Source organism: Colletotrichum paranaense, assembly GCF_030867605.1.
Source record: "Colletotrichum paranaense strain IMI 384185 chromosome Unknown Scaffold_14.1, whole genome shotgun sequence".
In the NCBI taxonomy this organism is placed as follows: Eukaryota; Fungi; Ascomycota; class Sordariomycetes; order Glomerellales; family Glomerellaceae; genus Colletotrichum; species Colletotrichum paranaense.
In genome coordinates this window covers 604,673-621,959 of record NW_026848972.1, presented here as the reverse complement: position 1 = coordinate 621,959, position 17,287 = coordinate 604,673, and the positions used below count along the sequence as shown (strand labels likewise).

General features: G+C 55.9%; 5 protein-coding genes across 5 annotated transcripts; 1 reads left to right on the top strand and 4 right to left on the bottom strand.

Moving 5' to 3' along the window:
- Positions 1–103: 103 nt before the first annotated feature.
- On the bottom strand, positions 104–2,230 carry CPAR01_14055 (uncharacterized protein; the record flags this gene model as incomplete). Its single annotated transcript, XM_060498307.1, has 1 exon — positions 104–2,230. One exon carries the CDS (start codon positions 2,228–2,230, stop codon positions 104–106), a length of 2,127 nt encoding a protein of 708 aa, XP_060343041.1.
- A 1,416-nt stretch (positions 2,231–3,646) lies between these two features.
- CPAR01_14054 (uncharacterized protein) lies at positions 3,647–5,563 on the bottom strand (the record flags this gene model as incomplete). Its single annotated transcript, XM_060498306.1, has 1 exon — positions 3,647–5,563. The coding sequence occupies one exon, from the start codon at positions 5,561–5,563 to the stop codon at positions 3,647–3,649; it is 1,917 nt and encodes a 638-aa protein (XP_060343040.1).
- A 379-nt stretch (positions 5,564–5,942) lies between these two features.
- CPAR01_14053 (uncharacterized protein) lies at positions 5,943–6,368 on the bottom strand (the record flags this gene model as incomplete). Its single annotated transcript, XM_060498305.1, has 1 exon — positions 5,943–6,368. The coding sequence occupies one exon, from the start codon at positions 6,366–6,368 to the stop codon at positions 5,943–5,945; it is 426 nt and encodes a 141-aa protein (XP_060343039.1).
- A 4,302-nt stretch (positions 6,369–10,670) lies between these two features.
- On the top strand, positions 10,671–12,556 carry CPAR01_14052 (major facilitator superfamily transporter; the record flags this gene model as incomplete). Its single annotated transcript, XM_060498304.1, has 3 exons — positions 10,671–10,898; positions 11,003–11,103; positions 11,206–12,556. 3 exons carry the CDS (start codon positions 10,671–10,673, stop codon positions 12,554–12,556), a joined length of 1,680 nt encoding a protein of 559 aa, XP_060343038.1.
- A 3,547-nt stretch (positions 12,557–16,103) lies between these two features.
- On the bottom strand, positions 16,104–16,889 carry CPAR01_14051 (6-phosphogluconolactonase; the record flags this gene model as incomplete). The annotated part of the gene is made up of 1 exon (XM_060498303.1): positions 16,104–16,889. The coding sequence occupies one exon, from the start codon at positions 16,887–16,889 to the stop codon at positions 16,104–16,106; it is 786 nt and encodes a 261-aa protein (XP_060343037.1).
- Between the last annotated feature and the right edge of the window lie 398 nt (positions 16,890–17,287).

The following is a 17,287-nucleotide window of genomic DNA, read 5'->3' as shown; positions in this document are numbered from 1 at the left end:
TTCTGTCCAGGGTGCCTCTCCGGGAACCATCGCTTGCTGGCCTGCCGGCTCACTGTATGTGACGTACATTTATACGGGATCGGTCAGAACACAGCCTGTCTTCTTAAATCACTCTCCAAATGGCACCGGCTCTCTGGGTATCTCTGCCGCGGCCGTCGTCTCCCTCTCTGTTCATCTTCTTAATCCACTCGTTCTCCCTCTGTACCGCCGCTGCCTCAATGTCTTCCATGACGGCCAGCTCGTCGAGCATGTCCCTGACGAGACTGCTGCATCCGTCCAACATGCGCTTCAAGCTCGACGCTTGTGTCGTAGTAGTACTAGCGGTCGCGTCCTCGTCATCATCACCGCGATACTCTAGCTCCCTGAGCTGCGCATCCCACCCCTCGAGACGCCTTACCAACGCCGCGGCGTCGTCTTTCCACCGCGCGTCGAGGCCGCCGCCGAAACGGACGTCCGCGTTGTCATCTAGGAGGGCGGAGGGGTCGGCGCCGTCTTCTGCGCGGGCGCGGGCGGCTTCGAGGTCGGCGAGGGAAGAGGCCCAGCGCTCGAAGGCGCGGACGAGGCGGTGGTGTTTTCCGCCTGGGTCGTCGAGGGACCAGAGGGATGTGAGGAGGGCGTCTAGGCGCTGGATGCGGTCTTCCAGCGGTAGGGATGATGTTACTGCCTTGCCGCTTTTGCCGGCGGATGCTCCCCAGCTACTTAGGGCTGCGAGGTTACGGCGCTCCGCGGCGTCGGATTCGAGGGCTGCGAGGCTTCTTGCCGAGGCCGCGAGGTCGGCGTGGCGCGCGGCGAGTTTGGAGCGGGCGCTGGCGTGCCATTGGGACGTGACCTGCGGCAGGTCGCGGTGGAGGAGGTGGAGCTGGAGGAGCTCTGTTTGGAGGCGGGAGGTCTCTGCCGTGAGGGCGATGTTGGCGGGGAGCTTTGACGGGGACGGGGCGGCGAGGTAGGTTGCCGTCAGGGGTTTCGGGGCGAGGGATTTGGCGGGGGAGTAGTGCTGTTGCAAGGTCGAGAAGGCTGGGCGGAGGACTGGTTTTGTGGTTCTGGGTGGTGAGGTTGGGGAGGGGTGTCGTTGTTGGGCTTGTTGGCGGGCGAGGTGTGGTGGTGCTGTTGTTGCTGCTTGGTGGGATGGTGGTGGTTTTTGAGGTTGTTTTAGGGGTTGGCGGGTTGGTGCTGTTGTTGTGCTGCCTGCTCGGGCTGTGCGCGTTGATGTTGTGGTTGTTGCGGAGGAGAGGGAGGATACGGATGGTTTCGAGGAGAGGCGGTCTGTTGCTGAGGGGGGACGGGGTCTCGTGGTCGTGGATGCTGTTGAGGATGGGTAGGAAGACGTCGGAGGTGCGCCGTATAGGGACGTCGGGCGTGATCTCGGTGCGGCGCCAGTGGCCCCGGTAGACGACGTCTGGCTTGGGGGTCGGAGGACGGTGCTGTTGTTCAGGGTCGCGACGCTCCTTGCGCGCGCGTGGCCCTTTGTTGGACTCCCAGCTCCTACCGCTGTTGCTGCTGCTCCTGTCGAAGTCGTCGTTGGTGCACCGGCGCGTCTCGAGGATGGTAGACCGCCCGAGGTGGTCGGTCTCGCTGTCGTAGGCGTCGACGGTCCGGAACCAGCGCCGGTTCTACCTGCAGCAGCATTGGATGACGAGACGAAGCTGAGGTTGCTCGTCGAGGCGTTTGCGGGATATCGCGTCCGTGTCAGTCCCGGTTCCCTCGTCGAAGTCGTCCTCGTAAGGCCCGAGAGCGCGCTTGTCCTGCTTAAAGGGGCGCTTATTGGTCCCGAGCTAGCTAGTCCTCCTCCTGCTCCAGCACCTGCTACCACATCTCTTTGTCTCGTCGAAATCGACGTTGTCACGGACGCTGGTTGGCGCGTCGAAGAGCTTCTGCTCAGCAGCGACGATAAGGGGTTCGGCCTCTTCTTCTTGGGCGCCTCGGAGGCGGTTGTGGCCGCCGCCGCTGTACTGCTCGCGACGCTGACGCCGGAGACGGTGCGTGTTGTGGGACGTGTTGCGGCGAGGGACCGGGGCGCGGGTAGTCTACTCGGGGATACGGGGCGGTGGGATGTGGACGCCGACGCTGATGGCGCTGCTGCTGCTCCTCCTGTGGTCGAGCTCGCGGGGCCTCTAGCTGCCGTGATTGAAGCCGAGGAGGATACGGAGGTTGCGGTCGTAGGGGGAAGATCGGTCGAGGAGCCCTGCGTTGGCTTTCGCAGGGAGCGGGTGCGGGCTAGCGACGAGGACATGACTACGCCGGGGTCTCTGGTATGTGTGTGGTGATCATGCGGTTCTGGAGGTCGGTGGTTCTCTCCCGATGCTCGATGGTCCCGCTGGTCTCGGCGCGAGTCGCGGCCCGGTTTCGAGGTCTCTGCGGGGACCCCGCGCTCGCGGTCGGTTGTTCGGTCAATTGGTGAGTTAGCGAAAGAGTCGCCAATGCGAGATTGATGAGGGTCGCAGCGAAATCGGTGGGTATCTTCGCCAAAGGGCCGCCGGGTTCGCGATGTTGATGTTGATTTTCGACGTCAGGGGCCGCGCCGTACGGTTTCTTTGCGGTGTGGGGGTTGCTAGGGGCCCGGGCGACGGTGGGGGGCCGATGATGGGTGAGGATCAGGACCAGGTTCAGATGGGAGTTTGCATTAAGATAGAACGGTACTTATGGCTAATGGTTAGACCTGGCCACAACAAAAGTATTGCAGTAGCGGGCCGGTCCAGCCACCGCCCTGCAGGACTCCAAGGAGTCTTCTAGCGCCGGCGCTTGGATCTCCTCGACTCCAACGTCGGCGGGCTGAGCCGAACAGTGGCACCCCGTCTGTTCGCGAATCTCAGCTGGTGTCTTTTTATTTCCTTCCGTTTATTTTCTCCGATGAGACCCCTCCCTACCAGTCCGTATGGATACTCCGTACTTCGTAACATCCCTCGTGTGTCCGCCAACGCGATGCAGTAATTTCCGGTACATCCGGTAAATAACTCAACCTGCCTGATTTCTCCCCCCTTCTCGCTGAACGTCGTGCCCCGACACATTTGCAGATGGGCAAGTCGAGGAAACAGTTCCTGCGCGTCTTTGCTTATTACACGAAGCGTTGCGCTTCTCGTTGGTGTGTCCCTGAGTTCTGGGACGTATGTAGCACCACAGTTCACCGCATATACGAGCTTGAAAATCTTTACTTTGAATTTCCTTTTCTTCTTTTTTGAAAAAAGTAGTCGGGCTTCAATTCCGGCTCTCTGAGAGCCCACCCTTCCAAAATCTGGAGTTAACCTGTCTTTCCCCATTTGCCTGTATTGTCCTTTCTCGTTATCAAGCTTCGTTTTCGTATGCTCAGAGCTTGCATCAAGCAAGTAGTAGTAGTAGTAGTAGTAGTGATCCCTTCCAACAAACAAGAAAAATGTGCGCGTGACCCTTTTCCATCCTTTTCCCTGGGGGCCACGACTTCCTATAGACAAACATTGGTATCTTGGGGTCGAGAAGGGGTATCAGCCAATCGACCTCTCTATCTAATCCCGCAATGCAGAAAGTTGATCATTTTCCCTTGGTGACGAAGATCCGTGAAAGTCCGGCCGCCGGGGAAAATGTTGAAAAACCGCTTGGAAGTGAAAATGACCATGTGATTTCCCTATACCAAGCAAACAAGAAGAGAATTGGAAAAATGTGAATTTGAAAGCAATCAGGCTGTGACTGATTGCTGGTTCTGTTGCTGTTGTTGAGCGTCTGTACGCTGCTCTTCCTTCTCGGGGGCCTCGATGCCAGCTGCCGTGGGAGGACGCTCCTGGGAGCCGCCGCTCTGAGGGTTGCCCTCCAAGTGAGCCATAAGCTTCCGGAGGTCTCTGCGGTTGCTGTTGAAGATTTGCAGGCAGGAAGCGCACATGCGTACGTAGCAGAACTGGCACTTGTAACGATCCTCGGTATCGGCCTTGCCGCACGTCTGGCATGTTAGGGCGTAGTTGCGGTTGCGAGTTCGGTCCATGGTGCGGTGCTTGACGTAGCAATCGAGCATGCTCTCTTTTAACGGCAGAGCCTTGTAGATCATGCCGGGGCTGGGAGGCTCGGAACCCTGCATGGGGAAGAACGACGCGCGAGGGTCGGCAGGCGGCAGGTCCTTGACCTTGAGTTCGCGGTACTCGACGGGTTCTTGGTTGGGGCGCTGATCTCTCGAGGCAGGTCGCATATCTCCCTGCGCGAATCCGGGTGCTGGCGCATAGGGTACATACTCCCGCTGCTGCTGCTGCTGCTGCTTGTTGGAGGCGACCCGAGGCGGCAGCTGGTTCTGAGGATCGGGACTAACAGGGCTGACTGCAAAGTCTCTCGTGATTGTCGGGGGAGCCTCGTTGCTGGTCACAGGCCCATCTGCGCGCATTTGAGGCAAGCTTTGAGCGTTGTGTAAGTTGCGGGCCGTGACCGCTTTGCGGGGGATAGGAGGCTTGGACTCGTTCGATTGCTCGCGGCCAGGCTCGGGAGAGGAAGCGGGTGAGACGGGCGATACGATTGTTTCGACAACCGGCGTTTTGACGTCTTCCTTCTCATAATCGGGAGTCGGCAGGCGTTGAGTTGGCGAGAGCGCAGTGTCGCTATGAGACGTTCCCACATTTGCGCCATTTTGACCATCGCGCAAATGATGGACTTTCTCCTTCAACCGCGAGACCTCTTGGCCCATGTTGTTCGTCTGAGCCGCCTGACTTTGAGAGGGAACTGGGCGAATATTTCTGCCGGGAAGATTTGATGTGCTGCGAGGAGGAAATTGTTGCTGCTGGGCCGGAGGAGGAGTTGCTGTGTAAGATGATTGCGCGGTGTTCGGCTGAGAAGAAGCAGCGGTTGACCCGTGGCTGACTGTTAGGTGTAGATCTGGCACCTCCATATTGCGATCAGATTTTACGGATCTCCTCCTCCATAGTGGTCGCTGTTGTTGCTGAGGCGATGCTGCCGATACATAGCTTGTCGGGCTGCCAGCAGTCGGGGCGGGTGCCGAGTTGACCGGAGCGGCGCCGGCCTGCTCATTGTAGTAGGCCGGGTGAGGTGGTAGGCCCTTGTTGGATGTGAACTTTTGTGCGCCGTAGTGGTCATTGTCACCGGATGACAACGAGGTTGGCGTCAAAATCTTGTTTTCCCTTGTCCCATACTGTTCAGAGTTGTATGCCTGGCTCGAATCTCTCTGACTTGCGCTTCCATCCGGCGACATGATGAGGGATTCCCCTGAGCTTCTTGAATAGGCCGAGAGCAGACTGCCGATGGAGTTCCTTTCGTCCTCGGGAGAATACTGCTCTTGCTGCTTCTGCTGGTTCGCCGGGGCGGAGGGCGGTGGTGCTTGCTTTGCAACTGGGCGGCGAGGTATATGTACCGGGGGCAACGCTTTTGTCTCGAGAGGAGGGAGGGGAGGGAGAGACTGGTTGAGGGGTTGCGGTGGTGGAAGCGGTTTGTCTGACATGGCGAATGTCTTCGTCTTCTTGGACGGGAGGGGAGGAACGGGAGGTATCGAAGGGAGCTGCTTAGACTTGGGAAGAGATTCGGCCTTTGGAGACGGAGGGGTGGGTAGGGCTTTTGAGAAGCGGGATCTTCCCTTGCGACTGTGAGAACGGAGGAAGTCCATTTTGAACGAGGGCCCCCGGATGGGATGGCGATGGGTTACCCTATAATTGGGATGACGGCGCAGTATCCGTACTGCGTACTCCGTTACCCCTTCCCCTTTGCTACCTTGCCTCACTTCTCTTTGGCTTGACTGCGGATGTAGTTTTTGGTCTGCTTAGACTCTCACCAATCGGCTGGCTAGAGGAAATCACCAAGGAGGTAGGGCCAGGGGGGATCAAGGCACCGGAAGCTGACCACGGAGGGCTGGTGGGACTCGAGAACGTGGGACGACGGTTTGAACAGGTTGATTGGAGCGATGAAGTTCGAGGAGTGGGTTTGCCTTTGCCACGACGTTGAGTATTTTCAGTGCCGCAGTGTTGCGATGCTAGGAGAAACAAGCATCAAGGGTCTTGAGAATTGAGGAGTAGGGAGGAGTAGACGAGGATTCCGCGACGAGGACCGCAGCATATGCCTGTAGGATAAGGAGTACCTTGGTAAGTAGAAAGAAGAAACTTGAGAGGAGTGTCCAGGAGTTGGTTGGATAAGAATGTAACTTGACGGGGTGGCAGAAGCAGAACAATGAGTGAATGACACCGGAAGAGATGGGAGACGGAAGAGAGAGTACAGGGTAATAGGTGAGGTGGTAAGGAAGTGTAGTGCATAGTGCGTAGAGGGGGGGAGGGGGGTGTAAGTTCGGCTTCAAGTTTAAAGCTGGCAGCCACGGAGAACCCTGCGACGGGGCCGGGTGTCTGAACATTGACCTTGTCTTCCCTCTCTCTGTGGTTGGGAAGTTGGGAAAGTTGGGATGGGATTGACAAGGATGTCATCGATATGTTCAAGGTGGAAAAGTACCCTGTGGATTGCCCACCTCGTCAGCAATGCAAAAAGGCACTGGACCTCAGATGCGTTAGTACCAAGAGGTCCGGATACGCGGCGTGCCTAACATGTAGGCGTGTCTACCATGGTATCTGCCTGCCTACCTTTACTAGGTACCTAAGGTAAGCACCAAAGGTCACCTCAATAATTGGACGGAAGACATGCTGGGTGAAGTATTGAAGTATCTTGAGTGTGTTGTCAGCAGCCAAAAGCTACTTAGGTAACTACTTGAAGTACCTTAGGTAAGGTAAAGCATCGCAATCCTTCCATTTACTTCGCGACAAAAGGCACTATTTTATTTTTGCTAGCGTGCGTGCCTGCCTGGACGACTACGGCACCGTGGCACCACAATGTCCGTCATTGGCTCCGTCAGACTGGATCCGGCCCCTCCCATCTCAAAGTGCGGAGCAATTGGCAGTTGCAACCCTCCTCAGCGTCCCAGCAGACATCGGCAGCCCTGCAATGAAAGCAGGCATTGCAAGCAGGATTCAGGAACAGAACAACACTTGCCGGGGTTGTTCGGGGCTGGGTTATTCTTTGGGGGCTGGCTTGTGCGTGCACACTGGCAGTCTGGCAGCACTGCTTGGCCGGCTGGGGCTGGTGGAGTGGCGGCTCGCAGTTGTCTTGACACGTCCCCATGTACCCCACCACCAATTTCACTATGGACAACGACTTTGACAGCGCACCCACCTCAAGGTACCTAGGTAACCACCTCACCAGTCCACCACCATCGGCACCTGCATCATCAACCTACCTCTACTCACGGGCAACGGAGGCCGAGACGGGGCCACCTCTTCAGGCTTCAGCTGTCAATGTCAATCCCTCCCATGCGCAATCCGGGCTGTGCTTACTCTCCAGACTCCAAAGCGCACTACTTCGTACCGCTACTACGAGTCTACGACTACGAATCACTCAGCAACACAACAGCCAGCCACTCTTCTCTCACAATCGGCCTCTTCCCGAACGCATCCATTCTCTCGAGCGAATACCTACAGTCTGCATTCACGCAACCCAAAAGCCCACTGGCTTTCGCTTTCACGCACATGCGCATGCGGCTCCTGATTCAATCCCATCTTTAATCTTATCCTGCATGCCTCGGTCGCGGCAGCTTCGAGACATTAATCAGAAGACAAGACAGGCGTGCCTCCAACACACCACTCGACCACTACCCCTGCCCTCTTCGTCACCAATGACCACTCGTCCCCAATTCCCATCTCGATTGTTAGTAGGCTGTTTCAGCCCGCTGATGGAGGGGACTGCCAGTATTCCTTCGACCCAGGCCCGCGTTTAATCACTACGGATCGTACATCCCAATGGCCGAGAATGCATCTTGTTACGAGTTGACTGTACAACATGGGCTTCTCCTCACTCCTTCGTTTTCAACTTCTGAAGGGTTCGCCAAATGACGCCATGGCCTCGTTCGTCAGCTGTCTACAGAGTCCAAATGGCGAGGCCAGCCGAGTATCCAAGATGAGGTACCTACAGGGCCCCTACGACAAGAATCCCATCTCCCTCATCCGATGATTTGTTCCGGCGTATCTGTACGACAATTCGTTTGCGGCGCGTATATGGATACGTCCTCCATGATGCTCGTGATGGATGGCACCCTACCTGCGCCTCAGCCGCCATGCCGCGTGTTGAGGCGACATGCACCTCGTTTCGCACTTGGCTCGAGTCGGTATCGGCATCGCTACCAGAACGCTCGATTTCTTCTGTGCTACCGTGGCTACCTACCTATCCATGCTATTATGTGCGCCATCACGAACGATTCCCTCAAAGAAACAGAGGATTGCACTCAAGCTAAACTACCGGTGGGCCGCCGTTTCTGCCCGCAACGCCTGTTTGCGGAATCGAAATTACCTTACTAGCATCATGGCCTGTCCAGTGGGACGTGGGACCTAATGGAATGCACCGTTGCAGACTCGAAGCAGGGAGAACTGAGGTCACAAAAGTCACCAATCGCAGCCCACGCACAGTCTCGTTGAAGCTGAACAGAGGCCGCCGTCCAGCCACCCTCGACGTGGCAGAGGTTAAACCCGCATGATGTCTCGCCCGTGCGTAGACATAGCGCGACGCACGCGATTAGACTATTACGATCTCGAGCTCTAGCCTTGCAATCTGTCAACTAACTGTGCCTTCTAGACCGTGTACGATCATTGACAGCTGGTCTGCGTTCGCCGCTCGCGTTTCTAGGTCCGCCGCCATGAACGCCCATTCACAGGAAATCGTAGCGACCCGAGCCTGCCATATAGCGATCTGCATCAGGGAAGCCAACCAGACTTCAGAGCCTTACGGCTGCTGGGTCGAGGGCGGAGTCACATCTCACGTTCAAATCCCCGTCCGGCATCAGAGATATGTGGGTGCCTTGCGGCTCGCTAAGCCCAGGAGCCCGCGCTGCCCGCGTCCCCCCTGACGCGGAATCGGTTCAGCAAAGACGACGTGAAATCCAAGTCTGATGAACATCGGATCAAACCCCCTGAGAGCTGCGCCTGGTGTCGAAAGAGTATACTGCGGCTGCAAAACTGGCTTTATTACCGGAGTAGTGCCCCGGAGGGAACCCTACGTGAGTGCCTACACATAACAGCGCAATGCCCTTGTCGCTCGCATGAACAGCAGGTTTGAGCCATTTTGAGTTCCTCGGTCATCCGAGTCTCACACGCCTGCTCCTGGGATGACCTTGCAAGCACTTCAGACCGAGGGGTGCCGTGCCTCCGCCGGGCTTCCCCTGTGGCCTGTGCCCCCCCTTGAACGCCAGAGGGCTTTTTTGATGACGACAAGTTGTCCAACTCCAGTCTCCCGCCTTGCAGACGCACAAAGTTGGGACGACATAAGGGGTCTGATGTGCCATGGTCGCACTGCGTACCACTCTGCCATCCGTCGACCTTTGACTATTGAAAGCTTACATTCGCGAGGAGGAGTGTTGGATCGTGAGACGACATCGACTGGAACCTATTCAAAGATGTGGTACAGCACACGAGAATCGCCGACGCTATTCCAAAGTACTTCCCACGCTGTCAGGTACTCCGCACTCAATGAGTCGATTCGAATGAGACAAGTGGCCGTTTGATTGAGGAGCGACATCCGCGGGCTTGGCACGAAAAAGGACGCATTGCAGCGGACCAACGACAAAGGCCTTGTTCCTGTTGGTCCAAGTCTAGCCCGCCCTCGAATGGTTCGCATCGCAGCACGCAGGTTACGTTCTTGCGGGAACCCGCATTGCGGAAAATATAGATTAACATTAAAATGACTTTTGGGGCAGCCTTTGTGGAAGGATGGAGCAGAGACGCGACGGTTTGTTTCACACCGGCAGGATTTTTAAGATGAGATTCGATCCGTCCCCATTCCACATCATGGTGAGCTCCCTCGGTCACACACTCACACTACAGTTCATTGATCTCTCTGGCGCTGCTTACCTACTCTGCCGGTCGATTGATTTGATTAACGAGGTGACTGGTCAGTTGATGTCCGGGAAGCTCGGGGCGATTCGGTCGAAGGCCGGGCGATATGAGGAGTTTTTCCCCCTACGAGGTTATGGGTTTTGGGAGCAGTGAAGCGGGTGAACGGGTTGCCAAGCACACCAGGCCGATTTGATCTCCGACGCCGTTACATTTCCACCTTACCGGCTAACAACCCTGGTTCCGTCACAGTCTGGCCCGGTGGCCGTGTCTTCGCATTCTTGTTTTTTTGGTTCGCCGTTGTCGATGAAGGTTTCGCATCGAGGACTTGACTGCAGAAAGTCTCTGTTCCAGTACGACCTGGATCCGAACCAAATCACGAACTAGGGTTCAGATCAACATCTCTTTTGCTGTCTTGATTTTTGTTTGTAGGACTCGGGACGGGAGACAATTTGAGCCAAAATGCTCTTCAGGCTCCACTCTTGAAGAGACTTTTGCGATCACGTGCTTCGCTGCGGGAGTGTCGTCAGAGGCGATAAGGCCCGGCCTGGGCTTATCGGGCGGCCAACCATCCGATGAGGACCCCGACAGAAACGGAGCTTAACTGTATGCAGGAGGCAGATTAGAAATCCTCGTCGGCCACAATGCGAAAGTCGGAGAGATAGCGGGGGAGAGATAGGGAAAATCAATTGACTTCATAAACTACCGGCAATTGGTATTGTCTATCCTGTTCTTAGAGCGATTTCAACGTTTTGGCATAAGGGGGGAAAGACAGCAGAAGTCTCGCCAGTAATTTCCATCAGGTTCCCAAAGCACAGCAGCAGCATTAGTTTCGGCCGTTACTTCGTTTCCGCAAAGATGACCGGCTCCGTCAATGGCACCTCCGTTCCGACGGAGACGTCGCCGCTACTGCGCAACTCCGACTCGGAGGCGGCCAATGGCAACGGCAACGGCACCGTCAACCCCGGCGGTCAGCAGAACGGCGCTACGGCCGCTGCCGCCGACACTGACGCCGGTGAAAATCGGGACGGCAACCCGGAGATGGCCAAGAAGATGCACTTTCTTCTTCCGGCCGTCGGTATCGGCGTAGGTTCCACTCCAGCCCGGGTCCCTTCCTCGGCGCAAGGCCTCCGGCAGCGGCTCAGGTCGACCGCTCAGAACTCGGCAGGGACTAACTGGTGTTTTTCTAGATCTATCTCTGCGCTGTCGACCAGCTGCTCACCGTGGCGACGTACGCCAAGATTGGGAGCGAGCTTCATGCGCTGAATTATACGAGCTGGCTCGCAACATCGTGAGTAACACGCCCTCCCTCACCCTCAGAGAAACTCATCTCATCCGGCTTCATGCCCGATGTAAGACAACGAAGAGCGAAGTACTAACATGATGCCCACAGCTACTACATCACCCTCACCAGCTTCCAACCCCTCTACGGCAAACTCAGCGACATCTTCGGCCGCAAAGAGTGCCTCCTCTTCGCTTACACAGTCTTCGCCCTCGGCTCTCTGGGCTGCGGCCTAGCACAGTCCTTCACCCAGCTCTGCGTCGCCCGCGCCATAGCCGGCATTGGCGGCGGCGGCATGAACAGCGTTGTCGCCATCCTCCTCAGCGACATCGTCCCGCTCCGCGACCGCGGCGTCTGGCAAGGGTACCTCAACATCATCTTCGCCGCCGGCACCTCCACCGGCGCGCCCCTCGGCGGCCTCCTCGCAGACTCGGTCGGCTGGCGCTGGTCCTTCACGGGCCAGGTCCCGCTCTGCGTACTCGCGTTCTTGGCGGTGTACTTTGTCCTCGACGTGCCCAAGACGGACCACGCGCACTGGCGCGAAAAGGTGAAGCGCATCGACTTCCTCGGCGCCGCTACCCTCGTCGCCGCCATCGTGGCCCTGCTCGTGGGCCTGGATTCGGGCTCTAACAACGGGTGGTCGAGTAAGCTTACCGTCGCCGCGCTCGCCGCCACGCCCGTCCTGTTCTCCGTCTTTGTATACGTCGAGATGCGCGTCGCGTCGCACCCCTTTGCGCCGGGCCACATCATCTTTGACCGCTCGCTGTTCGCGTGCTACCTCGCAAACTTCTTCGGCATAGCGGGCCACATCGCCTCCATCTTCTTCATCCCGCTCTTCTTCCAGGCCGTGCAGGGCGCCTCGGCCACCCTCGCGGGCGCGGCGCTCGTGCCGGCCATGATCACCTCCGTCACGGCGAGCGTCAGCTCGGGCTACTTTATGAAGCGCAAAGGCCGGTACTACACCCTCACGGTGCTCGCCTACGCTCTCATGGTCGTCGCGGTAGCTCCCACGGTCGCGGCGCTGTACTTCCGCTCCTCGGCGGGCGTGGTGGGCGGTATGGCGCTGCTCGCGCTCGGCGGCGGCGCGGGCATCACGACGACGCTGGTGGCGCTGCTGGCTAACGCCGCGTCCCGGGATTCTGCGGTGGTGGTGGCGTGCTCGTACCTGTTCCGGAGCCTGGGGTCGAGCATCGGGATTAGTGTGTGCTCGTCTGTGCTGCAGCAGGTGCTGCGGACGCAGCTGGCGGCGCGGCTGCGGGACGGGGACGAGGCGAGGCGCGTTGAGGAGCGGGTTCGGGAGAGTTTGGATTATATTCGGGAGCTGCCGCCTGCTGTTGCCGGGGAGGTGAGGGCGAGTTACCAGGTTGCGACGTTGGGGGCCATGGTGCCTATGGCGGCGTTGCTTGTGCTTGCTTTTCTGAGTACGTTTTTTATCAAGGAGAAGGCTTTGGGGAAGAAGTAGAGAGTGTGAGGGAGAGGAGTTGGGAGAGAGGACTTTTGTCTCTTGGGGTGGAAGGTTCACTGCGAGGTGTAGATCTGCGATCTGGTGTCATCTATACACTGATGAGGTAGATTCTGTTGTGATACAAACTTTACGGAGAGGTAAGAGGTTTGCTGTATACTTACCGACTGGACATATCTCCTCTGCGTAACGTAATGAATGGGTCGGCTTGGAAGCGTGCTCATATCCTGTATATAAATACCTCATGCAGAGGTCTCGAACCCAAGACCTGATCTCTAAACGTGGCAAATTGCCACGCACTTCAGCGTAAAGAACAGAGCTTGTAGGCCAACACCTATGGCTTGAAGCCGGCACTGAGGGATAGGTGAGAACGGTGTCACGGAGAGAGAATACAGAGTATGTTTTCATGCCATGGTTTGTATGTGGAATTTGCAGCTGTGCCTTTTTCCTCTACCTCTCTAGCTGACTTGTACGGCTTTTGTATCTGTATAATATGAATACCGGGCCGGGTAAGGTGGTTGGGTAGTCATTGTGTAGGAGGAATCTGCTGGGAGACTCATTTGTGCCGTATATAAGCCCCATTCAGAGGTATCTCGGATTCAATTCTGGAAAGACAACCCCCGCGGGCTTTCGGGTTGGTCCGTGAGCACGTGCTTCTTGACGGGTTAGAAGCAGACGGACGATGATGTCGCTAGTTTCTAGCCAAATCGCTAGTTGACTGGCTGGAGCGACGAGCCAGTAGAAAGATGGTAAGGTTCTAAAGCTCTATATATCCTGCTCTTCTCATACCAATGCCCGTATATATTGTATTCTCATTTGAATATCCTTTGAGTGAGAGAGAGGAGGACAGAGAATGGTCATGTTATTATATAGATCTTAAAGTCTATAAACTCCCTAAGAAGTCTGTCTGCCAAAAGAGATACCATCGCTAAAAGCATAGACTTCCAAAAAAGAGATATCTCCGGCCTAGGCTCTTGGGGATTCATTGAGCGGATGAGTCTGCTGCTTAATTTCAAGGGTTCTTAGACGCGCCCAATTCGTGTTACTAAGTCGGTTGATCGATAGATTAGGTTTGAGTGCTTCGTTTTCTGCATAGGCTAAGTAGTACAAGCACCCAATTTCCGATACCACTAAGGTAATCAGCGCGGCAAGGGTTAGTTCCTGGTGAGTCTGTTGAAGAGGTTCATAAGAAAGCTAGGCTTTTTCCACTGAAGCAGATACGCAGCGCCTTCTAAGCAGAGAAAGGGCGAAAGAGAGCGGTAATTCCCTCACACTCGCCGTCTCTATATAGTAGTGCTTGGGTTTATATCACAAACAAACATATAAAGAAATTTAAAGAAATGTAAAAGCTGCTGCAACCTAAACTCGAAAACGGGTGGGCAAGATATATTTTGCAGCTGTGCTCAGGAATCAGGTGTCCAAAGCAATCCTGGACGACGGAGGTAGAGAGAAGATTGCCTCGTCCAATTAGAGAATAGAGCAGAGGAGAAAGGGGCGACAGAAGACACTTGTCAGCAAGAATGCCGGGGTATTCAAACTGAAGCAGAGACTGCCCTGCGCCTCAGGTAGACAGGCACATTTCTAGTATGCAATTGATGTGGTGGCGTATTTCTAGGGCCCAGGGAAAGTGTAAGGTCTAGGTAGGCACAGGTCAACGACATTGACTATAGTGTCCGGATGTTCGTCCTTCCTCGTGACCAGCCGTTGCAGTGGCAGAAGAAGGGAGAGAGTGTAACTTGTCCATTTCAATTCATCTTGTCGTGCTCTTGTGAGAATTATGAAGGGACCCACCAGCCCGTCTTCGCTGCCCCCATCTTCAACTGCTACTTCTTCAACTCCGTGCCCCCAGTATACAGGAACACGAACCAGAAGACGAGAATCAGAACAGTTACTATTATAAAACATCAGCGAGGTGCTCATTCTCTCGCCAGGTCCTCTGAAATTCATGGTCTCTGAAGTTATACCTTGATGAACAACCGCGAGGGACTCCCACGGGTCCAGGCAGTGTGGTAGTCAGACCAATGCGGTCATCGAAAAGAGAACTCTGGGTACACGCGCACACGGACCATTGAGGCGCCAAGGCGTCTCTGCAGGTCTTTCTTGTTCGTATTATTGATGAAGCGGGCACCTCAACCCTCCCATTCTGGCTCTATTACGCCGACCCTCATTTCTCATCAAGGATGGGGAAGGAAGTGGTAAGCAAGAGGGACGTGAATCATCAGAAGAGCGATGGCACCGGACAACAGGGCAAAAGAGGAACGCGTAGCTTAACGCCCCTGATTCTTTCTCCGTTAGATGTCCTATTTTCAAGATCCGGAGTAGAAAGAAAACATCTGGTGTAAGTCTCGAATGTCCGTTAGAATGACTGCCTTTGACCGGCATAGAACGGAGACGCGTGATACGGGGGTCGGTCGTATCGTCTCAAAAACAAATCGGAAAAAGAAACTCAACCTGAGGACTGAATCTCTCAGTTCAAATGCTGTGATTCGAACTCGTAGCCTGTCATTGAGTAGGCTGTCTGTGTATTCATGTGATTGTTCCTTGTTGTTGGAGCTTTGCTCACGCCATCACCCAGTTAGTCAGACAGGCGCCTTCTGGCTGGCAACAGGAACATGGCTGAGGGGATCTAGACGACTTGGACTTCTTTCTAATCATAAGGCAGGAATTTGATTTCCTTCTCACATACCTTACTCGGCCCGAGATTTCGGGTAGGCAGGCTCGGTGAGGGCCTGAGGGGGAAGACCTCTACCGTTTTCTCATCTTCCCCCGCGTCAGCATTGCATGACTGGAGAAAAAGTTCATATCCTCAGCCCTACATGGATCTTCATCGGCGGGGTGAGGTAATGTGGCGTCCTATTACCAAGGTAGACGTAGGCAGATGCGACTTTAATGCGGGATGCAGGGAACGAAGGCAAAAACGCAAAGGCACTGCTCGCCACCAACCCCCCCCCCCCCCCACCCCCGTTCTTGGGAAATGAGGAGAGGACTAAGAATGGTACCAAATCACGATACACTCGATTACTCGTTGATGGGGCGTTGATGGGAATATATGTCTTTTTTGCATTTGCTTGGCCCTTCTCCTTCGTGGGAGAGGAGAACCGTCGAGCTATCTACCAACAGTTGTGCGTCACGGCGATTGAAAAACTGTACCCGCCGATCTGTCTGGCAAAGTTTCCCTCCCAAAGTCTCTCGTCTCGTTCCTTTGTATCGTGAAATCATGAAGTCTGACGTGAGTGGATATCAAAAGTCCGAGGCCCAGCGAACAGATAGCAAATCCTGAAAAGGGGGTGGTGGGAAAGAGTTCCGGGGGCAACCCAAGACGAGGTAGACTGGGCATGGACGCCAGGTCTCTGAAGCTTGCGATCAAGCCAGCGATTGTCGGTCCAGCCCTTTTATTTTCCTTCGTAATCTCCATCCCTTTGAGAGATGTGCCGTTCGTCGAGTCTCTGTCTATCTGGAACGAGTAATGGTTATTCTTTTTATTTCGCAATCGTTCTCCACATCATCAGATCTATCCGCCGTCCTCCTCGCCGTGGTTCTTTGGTAGTTACAAGAACGAACGGCGGGGGAAGCTGACGCCCTCAACGGCGGCGTTATCGACAAACCAGCTGACGCGGTCGCCGGCACCCTCGTTGACCAAGGCGCAAGGGAGCCCATCGCCGTGCTCAAAGATCCTCTTCATGATTTCCTTCTTGCCGCCACCAGTGGCGACAAAGGCAATCTTGACGCCGTGGTTCACGACGGGAAGAGTGAGAGTGATGCGCTTGGGCGGGGGCTTGGGGGAGTCCTCGATGGGAGCAACCCAGGCAGTCGTTTCGCGCAGCAGTTCGTGGCCGGGGAACAGACTGCAGGTGTGTCCGTCGGGACCGGAGCCAAGGAGCAGCAAGTCGAAGATGGGGAGACGCACGCTGTCGCGGCTGGCAAAGCTGGTGACGAGAGTCTTTTCGTACTGATCGGCCAGCTCCTGAGTGTCGTTCAGGTAGGTGGTGTCGATGGGGTGGACGGTCGGGGCACCGAGGTCCTCAGGGATCTTGTCGAGCAGCTGGCTCTTGAGGAGAGCATAGTTGGAATCTTCGTGGTCGAGGGGAACGGCGCGCTCGTCGGCGAAGAAGATTTCCCACTTTCCAAAGTGAACCTGGTCTTCGGGGCCGGTGGAGGGTGTGAGCAGTGCCTGAGCCAAAGTCTTTGGCAGCGAGCCGCCAGAGACGGCGACCTTGAAGGCACCGTGACGGTTCAAGCCTGCATTTTGTGCTTGGATGACGTAGGATCGCAGGGCGGGCGCGAGTTCGTCAACCGACGGGTAGGCGAAGAGGTTTGGCTGTTTGTTGCTCATGGTGGGGTAAAGTAAGCTGGAGGTAGGTTGGTGGAAGGCGGAAGGCGGGGGCGGAGAAGTGTGATGTCGGAAGCGAGGTTTACGTTGCGAAGGGGGTGAAGAGGAGGTTGTGAAGGAAAACGGTCTGCTGTCGGTGCAGAATGAGGGGCGGTCCGAAATTGGAGAAGGTGTGCACAAACTCCGGCTTCTTGCTGCGGGATGTACTGCGTCTTGCTGGGCAGGGCAGGTATGCTTGCGTGTTCCGTGTGGTTGGTTGAAAGTTGGAGGTTCAGACGAAGATGGAAGCTTTGAGAGAGCCGTCTGCCGGTCTGCACACGGGAGGGACGTAATAAGGACCGAGGAGATAAGTAGCGTCGGTCTAAGAATCAAGCGGCGGGATGGGTCATGGATGTTTCCAG